Source organism: Numenius arquata, chromosome 23 (genome assembly GCF_964106895.1).
Source record: "Numenius arquata chromosome 23, bNumArq3.hap1.1, whole genome shotgun sequence".
NCBI classification, from domain to species: domain Eukaryota; kingdom Metazoa; phylum Chordata; class Aves; order Charadriiformes; family Scolopacidae; genus Numenius; species Numenius arquata.
The window spans coordinates 1,444,943-1,462,120 of NC_133598.1; the positions used below are offsets into that span (position 1 = coordinate 1,444,943).

A 17,178-nucleotide genomic window follows, 5' to 3' on the forward strand; every position below is an offset into this window, starting at 1 on the left:
ACTATGGGCCCTGGCAAAACATCTTTCTCCTTCTTTCTTATAAGACCCCTATAAATATTGAAAAGCCACAAGAAGGCCTGCCCAAAACCTTCTCCTCTCCAGGCATAACTACCCGACCTCTCTCAGCCTTTCTTCACAGGAGAGGTGTTCCAATCCTCAGAGCATTTTTGTAGCCTTCCTTTGGACCTGCTCTAACAGACCCTACAGACTATTCCCAAAGTCAACGAAGAGACATCAGCTCACACACAGGATTTATTCCACCCTACAGTAAATGGAATGAATCATCTTTCTGGAGACACTGAGCCTGCAATTGTCCAGTGGTGGCCTCTGAACTCTGAACTAAGCTCACAGCAGGGCCTGCCTTACCTGGTCATGTGTACATGGGTTGCTTCATCAAATGAACAGAAGTGAACCCACAGGCTGTTCCACCAGAGCTACAAACACCTCCATCTCATGGCTAAAGCTCATATCCGCGTCCCTGGTACTCAGGGACAGATGGAGAGCGGGGAAAGGGATTTTGTGAGTGTGAACAGGATCACGCTGGGCATGTTGCTCTCACTGAGTGCAGATCAGTCTTCCCTCAGCCCCAATGAGCTCTTTGAAAGAGGATTTGGAGAAGATGATTGTTAAGTCCAAGTCCTGTGCCCTGGACAGGGTAGACAGCCTCTCGTTGAGTGTCTTGAGTGTTCTCAGTTAACTCTAGATGCCTAGAAGTCTAGATTAGTGTCTGAGTGTGTGTGTTGTCTAAGCCAGCTTTTAGTGTGTCTTGAGTGACCTTTACTGGACTCTTCCCGCACGTGAGATGAGTCCTCTGCCCACAATCAGGTGTTTTGCACTGGAAATGCTTGGGCCTTTCATCCTGTCATACAAAGGATGCCTCCACTGGGGAATGGGCTTGGCATAAAGCAGGAAATGGGAAGACAGCAATTCAGGAAGCCAAAACAGAGCCCATAGCATTAGCCGGGATGTTTTGCATTCAAGATGAACTTGTCAGCAAATAATCACCTCTGCAAGGGAAGCCTCTGTCAGCCTGGGGGCAGTAAGGTCCATGATAAAAGCCAGCCCAGCTCCTTGCTCTCACATCCACTTCTTTTGCCTCCTTCTCTGGAGTCAGGTGAGTGTGAACCCCCTTCTCCTTCTCCACTGTCTCAAAAAGGAGGTTTCTCTTCAGTGGACCTCTCAGTTGACACTGGTTTTGTTCTATGTCAGATCACAGGGCTGCTTGTCATGGTAGAGGGAAGCAGGGAGAAGGTTAGACATGGAGGGAGGCTGAGACTGTGCTGAGGTGGCTTCTGGACTCAGGGGTCAGAAAGTAGTGTCAGAGGAGCTGGTGACTCCTTTTAGGCTCTGTAAGGATGAGGCCAAAAAGTCCTCATATATCGCTGCACAGCCTCCAGTTTTTAGCCCTGCATTTTCTTTGGCTCCCTCATGGTACAGTGACAGGAATGAATGCCTGTGTTATTCTTCTTCCCTGCCCTCTCTCTCAGGTGCACCTCAGACCCATAGACATGTCTTGCTATGACCAGTGCCAGCCCTGCTGCCAGCCCTGTGGCCCAACCCCGCTGGCCAACAGCTGCAACGAGCCCTGTGTCAGGCAGTGCCAGAACTCCACCGTCGTCATTGAGCCTCCTGCTGTGGTGGTGACCCTGCCCGGACCCATCCTCAGCTCCTTCCCTCAGAACACCGTGGTGGGATCCTCCACCTCCGCTGCTGTTGGCAGCATCCTCAGCTGTGACGGAGTCCCCATCAACTCTGCCTGCTGTGACCTCTCCTGCATCACCAGCCGCTACTGTGGCAGCAGATGCCCTCCATGTTAAAGATGCAAGCAGTGGCCTCATACAAGGACCCCCCAGAACTCAGAAAATGGTGCTGGACAGAGGATTAAACTACATGCTGTTAAGAACAGCTCACCATCTCAGGCTTGCCCTGCAAGGGCAGATGGGAAGATGTCAACCTGAGTTCTCTGTAAACATGGCCAACATCTACCCTTCCTGTTCCTGTCTTTCTCTCATTCTTTTTGTCTCTTTTCTTTGTTTTCTTGTGTTCCCATCAAAGCCTGTTGTGAGACTCCAGAAAACAACCTGGAGGGACCTGGCTCCTGGCTCCCTTTGCTATGCAGGTTGATAGACGCCCTGTGGGATTTCTACCACAGGAAAAGGGGAACACATTCTTGTCTGCTCCTTATGCTCCCCACACTGGGGCCTCCACTTGGCATGACCTCATTTCGCTCTTCAGACTCATTAAACAATTGCTGCAACCCTGCCTGTGTCCTTTATGTGGTCTTTCCATCTGCACACTGACTATGGGGGGAGAAAGCCATGCAGGAGGAATTGGGTGAGTGCACAGGGGAACCCTTCATCACTCCTCAAGGCATTGGAGTGTGGAGGACACTGCAGCAAGTCTTTTTTCAGGCACTGCCTCTTGACTCTGAGGAAGACATCCCTAGTTACTCCACTGCCAATGGCCATCAGTCCTTGCCTTGCTGTTTCTCTGCTCAGAAATAAACCTTTGCCTGTGAATCATGTCATGTGAACAGGCAACCTGACAACTGTTGCCCTCCAGAGAGGAGGGCATCCCCAGGAAGTCCACAGTGTTGCAAACTCTTGGGGAAGAGTGCTCCTCTTGCTTTGGGTGGAGCTGTGCTGGGCAAGGTGGCTCAGAAAATGATGTTCCCAAAGGATAACAGGAATTAGGAATTGGTAAATAGTTTTGGGGATGGCCCAGGGTCCCTACTCCACCTGCCCCTTCCCTCCACCACCTCATCTAGGGCCCATGGTCAGCACACTGAGACACAGGTGGCAGCGACAACTTCTCTGTGCAGCCCTATCACCCTGCATCATCTGGCATGGCCTATCTGTGGCCACCATATGTATGGCTGAGGTGTTCACAAGTCACTATTGGTATCAGCTACAGCAGACCACACACTGGAGTCCCCTGTCCCAGTGAACCCAACACCCCCTTGGGTGAAGGCAGGCCTAGGACAGTGACTGGTACCCAGAGATACAACACTGCTCTGTGCTGCCTGTTCTTCCTCAAGCACAGATTTCCTGAGCCCCAATAACTCTACGGCCCCACAAGTGCCACAACCCAGCTCTAGTCTGGAAAGGTGCTGTGTGAGAGGAGATATTCCCAGCTCTGTGGAGACGTGGCAGTGACAGTGGGATTTCATACAATTGTCAGCAGGATCCATGAGCTGTCTCTGAATTGCACAGGGCATGCACCAGCACAGCCGGGGTGCATTTCCCCAGGCACCAACCTCCTTCGGCATGGCATTCCCAGAGCCCTGGGGCTGAAGTGGCCTTTGTGGTCCATGCAGCACCTCTGCTCCCCACACACAGGCCAAGGACGTCCCACATCTCCACAGTTTGGGACATTGTGGTGGTGGGGAGTTGCCCTCACACAAACTCCACACACCACCAGCACCACAGGACTAGGACAGGGGACAAGGTCATTTCTGCATGGGGTGGGGATGGGAGAACCACTTTTACCAGGGAGGCAGTGCTGAGTCAAGTGGCAACGCAGGGGCAATGAGAATCAGCACGAAGCACTCCCAGAGCCTCTGCAACAATGGCAGCCATGGCTTTCATAAAAACATTCCAGCCTTTTGGTCTTCTCAGATGGGTCACAAGTCTGAAGGACACACTGGTCTCAATCAAGTAGGTGAGGCCCCTTAATGCCATCTCTTTCGTACACAAAACTGCCCTGGTTTTCCCAAGAAGAAATATGCTTGTGCTGCCCTAGTTCACCAAGGAGCACGTGCACATTCTTCCAATACCATGGATGCATAATATCTGGCATTTCCTGACCAACAGGGCTGGAGTCCTCAGGAGTCTCCAGGGGCTTTTCCCACCTCCGTCTTGTTTTCTTCTGGAAAAGCAGCAGCTATTTTACCCCTTTTCTGATTGCTCTTTTCTTTGTGAGAGAAGTACTTTTGACAAGTATCTGTATACACCTAAGCTTTCTCCTAGACCACCAAACTTGGTATCTGAACAATGTCCCTCATTTCAGCATCCAAAGAGAGGACAGCATCAGCCCTCATGTCTTCCCCAGGTAACAGCAGAACCTATAGCTCCTCCAGCTAATTTACAGGTACCAGGTACATTTTTTCCACATACTCCATCCCCGCTTCACCAAAAACCCTGTAAAGGAGCAAAAGAACAAAACTTAAGCCTTCCACAAATTCAATAAAAACATCTTTCCAGAGCACTTCCCAGAACAGCAGCTGCCAGCACCTGTAAGACCACAGAATATTCTCAGGCACAACAGGCAGCAAGCGGTGGGCATTCAGCAGTTGGCAAGCAGTTCAAGTCTCCTGCACAGCATCAGGGAATGTGAAAGTTTGACAGTCAGGATTTTCTCTGGGGTGCAGCAGCTTGATGAGCCCCAGACCCCATTTGCAGTGGAGAAGCGGGGATTGTGTACCCATAGTATTAAGGTAAGTGCAAACTCTGGGGAAGTGAAGGATAGGATAGGATAGGATAGGATAGGATAGGATAGGATAGGATAGGATAGGAGAATAGAATAGAATAGAATAGAATAGAATAGAATAGAATAGAATAGAATAGAATAGAAATTACAGTTGGGAAGGACCTACAACAGCCATCTAGTCCAACACCCTGACCACTTCAGGGCTGACCAAAAGTTAAATCATGTAATTAAGGGTGTTGTCCAAATGCCTCTTAAACACTAACAGGCTTCGGGCATTGACCGATGCTCTATTCCTTTAGGAAGCCTGTTCCAGTGTTTCATCACTCTGTCCATAAAGAAATGTTTAGTAATGTCATTTTGAACCTCCGCTGATGCAGATTTGAACCATTCCTACATGTCCTATCCCTGGATCCCAGGGAGAAGAGATTAACACCTCCCTTTCCACTTCCCCTCTTCAGGAAGCTGTAGAGAGCCATGAGGTCACCTTTCAGACTCCTTTTCTCCAAACCAGACAAGCCCAAAGTCTTTGGCCACTCCTCATAGGACACTCCTTCCAGCCCTTTCTCAGGCTTTGTTGCCCTCCTCTGGACGCAGTCAAGGACCTTCAATTCCTTCTGAAATTGTAGAGCCCAGAACTACACACAGAACTCAAGGGGAGGTCATCCCAACACTAAATACAGTGGGATGATCTCCTCTCCTCACCGGCTGGTTGGACTGTGTTAATGCCCTCCAGGATGTGCTTTGCCCTCTGGCTGCCAGCGCACACGCCTGACTCCTGTTGAGCCTGCTGTCAACCAGCACCCCCAGATCCCTTTCTGCAGGGCTGCTCCAGCCACTCCTCTCCCAATTTAGACTTGGGTTTGGTGTTACTCCATCCCACATGCAGAATCTGTCATTTGGATTTATTTAATTTCATGCTATTAATGATTGCCCAATGCTTCAGTTTATCTAGATCCCTCTTTTGGGGGGGGGAAGGGGGGGAGGGGCCATCTGCCGGTCCGGTTTTGGTAAATTCAGCCAAAACCACGACAGATTCATTGGCGCCCAACGTGGGGCACGATGACTGTGGTCTGTTAAGATTGCCTGAATAGTTTGAATTCCAGTTTGCTCAGGGAGAACCGATAGCTTTCACCATGTTGTACCTACAGGATATGGTATATGATATTTTTAGAGACTTTTGTATGAAGTTGATTGATTTAGCGGTGCTTAACTGGTTGGACATATTGACTTGTTGTATTGAGATAGGTTTATATTTGTTCTGTGTTTGGATGCGGTGGTATAGGCGTGCTATGTTGGTGTGGGCTGGTGCTCAGGTGTATAATCTGAGATTTGCATTTGGTAGGGTATCTTCATGTTTCAGGCATCGCATAATAGATTCTGCCGCTAATTACACTTTTGATTTTGCCTGGGGAAAGTTTACCTTGCCTCTTAGTGATTATCCCAAAGTGATACCAACGGAATTAGGGGATGAAAAACCTGTGGGCTCTTTGGAGAATGATTGTGATTATTGTTACGGTCACTTAATTGTAATAGTGGTGTCGATTTCACTGAATGTAATGCAGGCAGCATTTGCTATGAAATGTCAGTGCAGAAGTGAGCGTTGTGTGACATGCACTATTGCTACTCAGACACAAACAGAACCAGCCCAAACCCCGGCCCCGGCCCAAGCCAAGCCAGCGGCACCGGCCAAGGCCACGCCGACACCGGTGCCAACGGCATCGGCTGCTCCCCCACAGCCACCGGCACAAGCCAAGGCTCCGGCCCCGGCGAAAGCCACGCCCCTGGCCCCGCCGACACCGGCCCCAGCGGCAGCGGTCGCCCCCCCACCGGCTCCGGCACCGGCTTCGGCACAAGCCGCGCCCCGGCCCGGCCCGGCCCCGGTCACTCCGCAGGCGGCGGTGAAAGTGACTCCGCCGCCCGCACCCCCCACATCTCCGTCGCCAGCCCCTCCCACGCCCGCAGCTGCACCGGCCGCTCCGGCCCCGACAGCCAGCGCTGTCACTGCTCCAGCTCCCAACCCGAGCACTGCCGCTCCCCCAGTGCCAGCAACACCGGCACAAGTTGCTCCGGTGACCAGGAAGCAGAAAAAGAGGTCGGCTCGGTCCCCTGCCCCTTACGACAAGGACATGCCCAAGCTAGAGAGCTCGGGAGAGGCTTCCTCTGATGAAGATGCAGGACAGGGTCCGTCTGGTGTAGATAAAGGAAAACCCCCTCTTACAACACAGTCAACCAGTTGGGCAGCCCCTTCTCAGGTAGATAGGGGAGAGGGTCCTTCTCAGCCAGCCTCGATACAGGATGATGCCTCAGATGTAGATGTAATTATTAACTCTTTGTCCTTAAAGGATTTGCGAAATCTAAGGAAGGATTTTACTCATCATGATGGGGAGCCACTTCTCTCTTGGTTGCTCCGATGCTGGGACAGTGGAGCTAATTCCATAGACTTAGATGGTAGAGAAGCCAGCCAGCTGGGAAATCTGGCCAAAGAGGGAGGTATTGATAAAGCGATTGGGAATAAGGCAGAGGTTCTCAGTCTCTGGAGGCGACTGTTATCAGCTGTAAGGAGCAGATATCACTATAAGGATGATATCCAATGCCGTCCAAGGCAATGGACCAGCATGGAGAAAGGTATTAAATACCTGAGAGAACTGGCTATTCGAGAAGTGATTTATGGTGATTGGCAAGTGACTATAAATCCTGATGAAATGCCATGTCAACGACCTTTGTTGAAAAAGTTTGTGCAGAGTGCACCATCAGTGTATTCCCACACTTTGTCAACAATGGTCTGGGGAGCATCTGATACTGATACACCAACTGTAAATGAGGTCGCTGATAGGGTGCGACAGTATGAAGATAGTCTCTCTCGTCCCATCGGTGTTGCAGCAATAGAAAACCTGACTAAGAAAGTGGCTGAACAAACTGAGAAAGTGGCTGAACAAACTGAGAAGATGGCTGAACAAAATAAAACACAGAATGAGGCCACAGAGAATATGAATAAGACACAAACTGAAACAATGGAGAATATAGCTAAGACACAGAATGAGACAATGGAGAAAATGACCAAGGCAATAGTTGAGCAAAACGAGACAATTTTTCACAAACTGCTTGAAAAACTTGCTGAGATTGGGAGAGAATCTTACTCTTCTCCAGCTCAGGCTCAAGTTGCAGCTCAGGCTCAAGCTCCTGCTCAGATCCAAGTTGCAGCTCAGACTGAGGTGCCTGCTCAGACCCAAGCTGCAGTTAAGACCAGAGTTGCAGCCATTAAGAAAAAACGCCCTCCTATGAGACTAACCAAAGGGAAACAGGACTCGCTTCGAGGTTTCCTGTGGCTTTGCTTCTGCAATAATGGAGAGGACATGAGGAGATGGGATAAAAAGCCTACTTCAGCCCTGCAGGCACGAGTGCTTGAGTTGCAAGGTAAAGCAAACAGAAGAAAGGATGGTTACATGAATATGGCTGCTCCAGTTCAGAATATGCACTGTCCCTGTCCAGACAGGAACTCACCTTGCAATTGGAGATGCTGTCCTCAGCATTAGGGTTGCCCTGCCTCCAGCCAGGAGGAGGAGAGGGATAACCGAGTTTATTGGACTGTGTGGATTCGATGGCCTGGCACATTAGAGCCACTGAGGAACATCGGAACAATCAGCAAGTGGACCGAGCAGCTAAAATTTTCCAGACAGATTTAGACTGGGAACATAAAGGTGAATTGTTCTTAGCTCGATGGGCCCATGACACTTCAGGTCATCAAGGAAGAGATGCAACGTACAAATGGGCTCGTGACCGAGGGGTGGATTTAACCATGGACGCTATTGCGCAGGTTATCCACGACTGTGAAACATGCGCCGAAATCAAGCAAGCTAAAAGGTTAAAACCTTTGTGGCATGGAGGTCGGTGGTTGAAATACAAGTATGGGGAGGCTTGGCAAATCGACTATATCACACTCCCTCAAACCCGCCAGGGTAAGCATTACGTACTTACAATGGTGGAAGGAAGCACCGGATGGTTGGAAACCTATGCCGTGCCCCATGCCACTGCCTGGAATACCATCCTGGGCCTTGAAAAGCAAGTCTTGTGGCGACATGGTACTCCAGAAAGAATTGAATCTGACAATGGAACTCATTTCAAAAACAATCTTATAAGTAGCTGGGCAAAAGAACATGGTATTGAGTGGATATATCATATTCCCTATCATGCACCAGCTTCTGGAAAAATTGAACGATACAATGGATTGTTAAAAACTACCCTGAAAGCGATGGGTGGTGGATCCTTTAAAAATTGGGACAAGCATTTAGCTCAAGCTACTTGGTTAGTTAATACCAGGGGATCCATCAATCGAGGTGGTCCTGCTCAATCAGACCTTTTACATATTGTAGAAGGGGATAAAGTCCCTGTGGTGCATGAAAGGAATATGCTGGGGAAAACTGTATGGGTTTTTCCTGCCTCGGGCAAAGGCAAACCCATTCGTGGGACTGTTTTTGCTCAAGGACCTGGATGTACTTGGTGGGTGATGCTGAAGAATGGAGAAGTTCAATGTGTACCTCAAGGGAATTTGACCCTGGGTGAGAATACTTAATTCCGAGTATGATGTTAGTTGTTTATAATACTAACAGTGTTCTATAAGTGTTTTTCAGGATGAAAACTAGCCGGATTGATCAAGTGGCGTCTAGTAAAACTTCTCCGAGATGGACATGTTACCCATGGGCACGAACTACAATGAATTTCACACTGTCTTTCCTACCCTGAGAACCTGATCTGCTGTGAAATGGACTTAAGCTTTTGTATATAGAGATAAATTATAACTGAGTGATTTACATATATCTATCTATATATGTATGTATGTATAGATTTTATAGATGATAGTAGTTGTAATCTAAGCATGATGCAAATGGTATGGAATAAGGGGTGGAATACATCACTGGCAGGCACTGGGGAAGCGGCAGGGCTCGGGTTGAGATAAGGAGATTCAGAAGTTTAGAATGAACTAAACTACTTTAATGAAAAATTAATATTAAAATAAAAATAAAGAAGAAAATAATGAAATAGATACAATATATACAAAACCGTATCAAGTTCCCAGGATGACAGTCACATCACCGGCAGGCACTGGGGAAGTCCCAGACTGGACTCAGTGACGAATGGGAACTGGATTCCTCTGGAGTCAGGAACACACGGATTGGGATCAAAGGCAGATGAACAGACAGAGTCCTCTCTGGACGTCGGCCATCGCAGGAAGGGGGCTGACCCTTTGATCCCTCAGCTTTTATACTGAGCATGGGGCAGATAGGATGGAATACCCCATTTGGTCAGGTTTGGGTCACCTGTCCTGTCCACTCCTCCCCACCGACATGACCCCTCTACGTTTTTTCCGTTTCCGACCCTCTAAGGGGGCAAATAACGAAATTGCCTGACCTTGGTTGTTATAGCAATAAGTATAAGCAAGGGCCTCCCTGCATACCATTCCTTGGCATGGAGCACAAACATTGGTCTTATCACTCTGAGAACGAGCAGTTTTCTCCACAATATGCCGTTAATTTCAGAGAGTTAGAGGAGGCCTAGCTAGGATGTAAAGTTACAGAACAGAAAATTGGTTCGGTTTTACTTCAAACCAGGACAATCCCTCTGCAAGGTCTCCTGTTCTTCCAGAGAGTCAATGGTACCTTCTAGTTTGGTATCAGCAGCAAAATGTCTCCTGGTACATTCAACTCCTGCATCCACATCACTGATCAAATCATTGAACAGAACTGGGCCTAGAATTGAGTCCAGAGGAACACCGGGGTTACTAGTCTTTACTTTGATGTAGCCTCATTCACTACAACCTTTTGAGCCCTGCCTTTCAGCCAGTTCTTTACCCAGCACACCATGTACCTGCTCATCCCACAGCTGCACAACTTCTCCAGAAAGATGTTGTAAGGGACACTATCAAAAGCCTTACTAAGATCCAGAAAAACTCCATCCACGGCTTTCCCTTCATGCACTGGGCAGGTGACCTTATCACAGAAGGATATCAAATTAGTTCAACAGGACTTTCCCTTTGTGATCCCATGTTGACTGTGCCTGATGATTGCATTGTTTGTTAAACACCTTTCAATAGCACCCAGTATGACCTTCTCCATAATTTTTTTCCATGGACTGAGGTCAGACTGACAGGTCTGTAGTTTCCTGGGTCCTGCTTCATGCCCTTCTTGTAAGTTGGCCTAACATTGTCTGGCTTCCAGTCATCAGGGACCTCCCCAGACTCCCAAGACCTTTGGTAGATCATTTAGGGGGTTCCTGCTGTAACATCTGCCAGTTCCTTCAGTTCTCTGGCATGACTCCCGTCTGTCCCCATGGATGTATGAACAATCAGATGATACAACTGGTCCCTTACAAATGGGAAGTCATTGTTCCTGCACTCATGGTTCTCCAACGGAGTGGAATGGACAGCCTGAGGTCTATCAGCATTATTAAAGACTGAGGGAAAAGAAAAAGCATTGAATGCCTCAAGTTTTCCTTCATCTCTATTATTCAGGTGAGCATCTTCAACAAGTATTAGCCCAATGTTTTCTTGACACCTCCTCTTGCTATCAGTGCACCTAAAAAAGCCTTTCTTGTTGTCTGACACAAGACGGGCCACTTTTAACTCTAATTGAGCTTTGGCCTTTCCTGCCTTCTCTCTGCATATGTGAACCACAGCTCTGTACCTTCCCTGCGAAGCCTGACCTTCCTTCCACAGATTGTACAAGTTCTTTTTTCCATGGGGTCTTCTGCCCCGCTTGCTTAACTTGAGACACAATGGAATTGCCTGCTCCTGTGCTTTTGAAAGGAGGTTCTTAAAAAACTAAATGTCACTTGTAGATTCATGAAAGCAGATTCGCAGGGGACGATCCCAGGAGGGAGGCCCTTGGGTGACCAGTCAAAGATTTCAGGATTGGGAGTATATGAGGCCTTCCTGTCAATGCAGCCATGGCGAACCCCACCAGTGTGCCCCAGGCCAACATCACTTGCCTGTCCTGTACCCATCTGGCACCTGAGCTGAGGCTTCAGCAGGCACTGACACATTCCTTCCCCAGATATCATGGGGCCTGTCAAAACCAGCACTCAGAAGTGTTGTTTTTGTTTTGTTTTTTCCCTCACTCCCTCCGTGAGGGAAGGTGGACAGCGTAAGCCAGGAAATGAGAATGCAGCATTGGGGAAAACAACCACCCAGCCCATGTCATTAGCTGGGATGTTTTCTGCTCCCCATGAGCAGCTTGGAAAATTGCCACTTCCGTAGAAGCTTCCTCTGGGCCTGGGGCAGGTCAGGGCCACCATAAAAGCCAGCCCAACTCCCTGCTCTCTCATCCGCTTTGCTCTCCTCCTTCTCCTTGAGAACCAGGTCAGTCTGAAGTCCTTTCCTCATGTCTTTTTTCTATTCATGCAGATGTGTGCCTGTCTATCCTATGCTGGTTCTTGGTGCAGCTTGAGAGGGGGAAAAAGGGGTGTAAGTCTGACTCAGAGAGTGTCTGGGACTTGCCCGAGAAGGCTATTCATTGAAGACATAGGTAGCAACCTTGTCAGTCCTACCAAAACTTTGAATTAAATTGTTTGCATGAGGCCAAGAATTTCCTTCTGCCTCACTGCACGCTTTCTACCTCTTGGCTCTGCGGGTGCTATAGATATGATCATTGCAGGGTGAAAAACTCGTGGCAGACTGCTCCTCACATATACCTCTAATTCCTCCCTGATCTCTCTCCCAGGTGCACTTCCATCCTCAAGACATGTCCTGCTATGACCAGTGCCAGCCCTGCTGCCGGCCCTGCGGCCCGACCCCACTGGCCAACAGCTGCAATGAGCCTTGTGTCAGGCAGTGCCAGAACTCCACCGTCATCATTGAGCCTCCTGCTGTGGTGGTGACCCTGCCCGGACCCATCCTCAGCTCCTTCCCACAGAACACCGTGGTGGGATCCTCCACCTCCGCTGCTGTTGGCAGCATCCTCAGTTGTGATGGAGTCCCCATCAACTCTCCCTGCTGTGACCTCTCCTGCATCACCAGCCGCTACTGTGGCAGCAGATGTCCACCCTGCTAAATCCACTGGTGACAGCCTGAACAAAGACCTCAGAACCCAGAAACTGATGTTGGATTAAGGACAGAGCCCCTTGCCATTGATTTCAGAGAGGCTGAGCATCCAGTGCCGCCCTTCCAAAGGAGGGCAGCTCAGGATCTCTGAAATGATGGCCAAAGTCTAACTTCCCTGCCTTATTCTCTCTCCCATCTTTCTTGTCTTCTGTTGTTCTGTGCTTTAAGAACCCCAGAGCCAACCTGAGGCATCTACTTGGATCCTCTCCTTCTGTGGGACAGGTAGATGGATGCCCTGTGTATCTCCACCATAGGCAATGGGCACAGACTTTCAGCAGCTGATGGTGATATACCTGCACTGGCATCCTCTCAGAAGTGAACTCATATCCCTCTTTAGAGTCATTAAAGCTTTTTGCATCCAAGCCTCTTCCTCCATGTAATCCTTTTCTTGGTGGACATCGTCTTGTATTGCCAAAGAAGAAAGGCATTGTCTTGGGTGGTGGGGGATAAGGTGGGGGCACAAGCAGAAGAGGAAGGGGAGGGTGGGACACAGGGCAATGGGTCTCTTCCAGTCACTGTCTATGGGATCTGAGGAAGATATTACACAGCTCCTCCACAGCCAGTGGTATCAGGCCCTGTATTCAAGCATCTCCGCTCACATATGATCCCTTGGCCTCAGAGCATGTCCTGCAACAGGGAGACTGACCACTGCTTTCCCTTAGAGATGAGCCCGGTGCTGCTGGATGCACTGAGGGGTCAGCAGCTCAGAATCTTGTACAGAAAGGAATTCCTCACACTCTGGATAGCCCTATGATGGAGAAAGAAACTCAGTCAGAAGGTGGCCCCAAAGGATGCAGGAGTCAGGGTGAAATGAGAAAAAGCCTTTGAAACAGCACCTGTCCTCCTCCTCATCCTCCCACTTGTCCCCTGAATGAGGGAGCATGGCCTGCACCCAAGGGCAAGGGCAGTGAGGGCACGTAACCTCTTTACCCTCTGCCCCCCAAGATTTCCCTGCACAACCCAGCAGTTACAGGGCTAAGGGGACTCATAAGTTGATGCCGTTCCCAGCCTGGCCAGGGAAAACGTGAGGGCACTCATGTCTCTCACACACCCCCAGCTCCCATCAGACAGGGCACCCCAAGGACAGTAGCCAGTGCCAAAGCCCCCCTGGCTGCTGGGCATTCTCCCAGGCATGAAGTAGCTTTACCCAAGGCCAGCTCTTCTCCTGGAAGGGCCTGTTGTCTACTCCTGCCTGGTGCCCTTTGCTCCCCCACTGAGATCTTGCATAAAGCTGAACAGCCTGGGACAACTGCAGAATAAATGAGGTGGTGCTGGGGGAAGTTCATGAGATTGGGCATGAGAAGAGTTCCAAGGACCAGCAAAATGCACTAGGGAGAGAAAGCTTCCAGGACTCAGAACACAGCCACGCAGCAACTGGAGGGTCCAAAGGCTGAATGTTTTCCAAATTTATTGTAATCATGTAATTCCAGGGAGGAGCAATGCCCTGTGGCACATTATTTAGGTTTCTCATCTTTATTTGAACTCTGACCTCTGAGGGACACATCCTGGAGCAGATACTCAAAGAGACAGGCCCACAGGACACCCTGATGAAGCAATATGCAGCAGGAAAAAACAGAAAGTAAAGAACAGCAGCAAGGAACCATTGCCCAAGCAATCCCAAACCCAAGCATTGCTTGTCAGCTAACCAGAGCTGTTGGCATAATAACCGTATAACCCAAGGTGAAAACAAGAGAACCTGAGACTGTTTTATCACCTTCTCCTTCCTTTCACATCACCTACATTGGGCCCTCCTGCAAAGAAGATCTTGGCAGCAGAGTTCTGGATGTATTGAGGAAACAATGTTGAGGGCCCTTTCCATGAAACTCAGTCTTGCACAGACACATCCCCTCCCTCCCCTGGGTTCTCGCACAGCCAAGGAAGCTCCCTGCACCGGGGTGTCACGCACAGCACAGAGGTACAAGGCACTGTCAGAGACGTTGACTTCCTCCAGCTGCAGGAGGCTGTATTTCCCCGTGGTGTTCAGCTCGGTGGTGAGATGGCCATTGTGCTTGTGGCCATCTGTGACCTGAGAAGAGACCAGCTGGGGACCTTGGCCTTTCCTCTGCTGGTACCAGAGCAAGACTCCAAAGTAGGAGCTCTGGTAGGTGCAGGTTGTCTGGAAGGTGTGTCTCTGCTTCACTATTACTTGTCTTTCTTGCTGGGTGACAGTGGTCTGTCCCATGGTGCCTGGAAAAAATCAAGGAACAGTGACTGAGCAGGGCAAGGTTCCGAGATGCAAAACAAGAGCAGAGGCAAAATGTCAGAGGAGAAGACTCCCTGTGCCTCTCTCTGCAGCAAGAGCCCCATGGATGGGAACAGCAAAGCGGTGAGTATCTTTGGACAGGAGGCCCTAGACCTCAGCTCAGTGTGGATCCCACAGCACAATAATGCCAATTACCTCCCACAGGGATACCCCCAGAGGAGAGCTCTGATTTCATCCACGTCTTTGGTCACTACTATCCTGCTGCCCGGAGTCTCCAGGGAGCAGCCTGTGGTGTCTGGCCCTCCTGTGATGGCCCCAGGACACCTCTAGAGAGGTCAGAGATGAAGGGAACTCCTGTGAGAAGTTTCATCGTGCTGCTCCTTCTCTGTCCTCTCAGGAGGCTTCAAGGTCAGGGAGGGAGGGAAAAGGAAGCTCAGGCATTGCGGATTTGCAGGAGGAATGGATAGTCTGGGAAAGCTGCATGACATGTGCCAGCCAGGAGAGAGACTGGGACACCCGAAGAGTGTGAGTGGGATGAGAGAGCTCTCATGTCCCTGCATCAACTTGCAAAACCCCTGTGCATCGGAAAATGCATACTGCCGAGATAGAAAAGAGCTTCTGTAATGACATATCTGTGAAACCCTGGGCCCAGACAGATCAGGAGAGAGAGGCAGTGAGAGGTGGATGGTTGGCAAGAGAAAAGGAAGGCAAGGGGTCTGTGATGGTCAGGAGAGGAGCTGTTTCTTCTCATTCTCATCTTTTCTTTTCTATCATTAGCAGTATCTTGAGAAAGCAGGTGCAAAACCACACTTGTGAGCTGATGTTTCCCTACATTTGCCCATAATTCAAGAGCAGCTCCTGCAGAGATCTGTTGAGGGGGTGAGGGTCTCCTGGGAAGAAGAGGAATCCTGCCTCCAGTCAAAGCCAATTCTTACCCAGTGGTTGCCTCAGGAAGGCGGTGAGGACGAGATACCCGAGGTGCATGCTGAGACCGATCCTCCTGCGTCTGTGAGAGAGACTCAGAAAACCCACACGTCCCCACCAAGAGTCCCGAGAGAGCAGAGCTGCCGGAAATGACTCTGCAGGAGGAGCAAAGAATGAAATGGGGAGGAGAAATTGCTTGTTTTTAACACATCTGAAATGTCCTTGCTGTGGTTTTTGCTCCTCCAACAGTAACACATGTTGCTTCTGCATGCAACACTGTCTGCCTTTCCCACCTTTCTGACCATCCCCCTGTGCAACACCTTGGGAGTCTCTCCTTCCCTGATGCCTCTGTCTTCTCTCTCTCCATCCTCAAGCCCTTGGCTGGGTTGGCCTCTCCTGGCTCCTGCACAGTGTCTAGTCCCGAGCTCCTGCCAGCATACCCAAAGCTGTAGCTCTCAGAAACACAATGGTCAACACCCCCAAACCCTGCAGACACCCACTGCCGTAGTCACCCCTACAGGCACCAGGGACTTTCTCCCTCTGTCCAAAAAAAGTTATCTTGGAAATCAATAAGTGAATATTCCTGCCACACTTCCCATCCCACCTCATAAATCATATTCTGTAAAGCTCATTGAGGGAAAAAGCCAAACAACAAGCAGCTTTCCACCTGACCATAACCCTTCCATTCTCAGTTTTGTCAAAACCAATCAGATCTGTGTTTTTGCTCTCTTTACTTCTAGTGTCTAAGAAACAAACATGACAAACCCATTCCAATCCCCTGCTCAGAGCAGGTCTCATTAGATCAGGCTGGTCAGGGCTGTGTCCAGTCAAGTCTTGAAAATCTCTAAGGCCATAGCCTGCACATCATCTCTGGAAGATGCATTCCAGTACATCTCAGTACTTGAGAATTTTCAGGGTCAAAATAAAAAGAGTTTCTTATATCTAAAAAGAATTCCCCAGATTCCTTATTGTGTCTGTTGCCTCTTGTCTTACCATTGTGCACCTTTGAGAAGACCCTGCCTCCATCTTTTCAACATCCTCATAGCACATAGAAACCCAGAATGTCTCCCTTGAGCCTTCTTTTCCTAAAGGTCTCAGTCTGTCATGTTCTCAAGCCCCCTGAGTGCCTTGGAGGCTTCTACTGGACTTGCTCCCACATGTCAATAGCTTTCCTACACACCAAGGAACCCCAAAGTGAACACAGGCATGGTGTCGTGTGCCAAACAGAGGAGAAGGATCACTTTCCTGGTCTGCAGGCCACACTTGCTAAGACATCTCATAGTGCAGTGGGTCTGCTTTGCCACAAGGCCACACTGCTGACTCACCTTCAGCCATTGGCCACCAGGCATCCCCTGCCTTCCTGGCTGTCTGACCCATAACCTCTGTCTACAGCACTGTCCAAGGTACATCAGGAACCTGAAAGTTGTCTGTCTCCAGAGGACCTGGCTGCTCTTGACTCAGGCCTTTGGAGAAAAATCCTGGTTTGTTGTGTCCTACCTGGATGCTCGCTTCTGGTGGGAACTGCAGAACA

At 49.6% G+C, this 17,178-nt stretch overlaps 1 protein-coding gene, 1 pseudogene and 1 gene segment (V, D, J or C); 2 read left to right on the plus strand and 1 right to left on the minus strand.

Annotated features, from left to right (window-relative positions):
- The first annotated feature begins 1,508 nt into the window (after window positions 1-1,508).
- LOC141474602 (feather keratin Cos2-3-like) lies at window positions 1,509-1,817 on the plus strand. Its single transcript, XM_074162568.1, has one exon. The coding sequence runs from the start codon at window positions 1,509-1,511 to the stop codon at window positions 1,815-1,817; it is 309 nt and encodes a 102-aa protein (XP_074018669.1).
- A 9,828-nt stretch (window positions 1,818-11,645) lies between these two features.
- On the plus strand, window positions 11,646-12,470 carry LOC141474680 (feather keratin Cos2-3-like; annotated as a pseudogene).
- Window positions 12,471-13,178: 708 nt separating this feature from the next.
- On the minus strand, window positions 13,179-15,707 carry LOC141474952 (T cell receptor alpha variable 1-2-like). The segment is given in 3 exon segments: window positions 13,179-13,268; window positions 14,427-14,707; window positions 15,659-15,707. Coding segments are annotated over 3 exon segments (420 nt in total).
- Between the last annotated feature and the right edge of the window lie 1,471 nt (window positions 15,708-17,178).

What these genes read in the sequence shown, in the direction of transcription:
- LOC141474602 (XM_074162568.1), top strand. Translation starts at nt 1,509, where the DNA reads ATGTCTTGCTATGACCAGTGCCAGCCCTGCTGCCAGCCCTGTGGCCCA.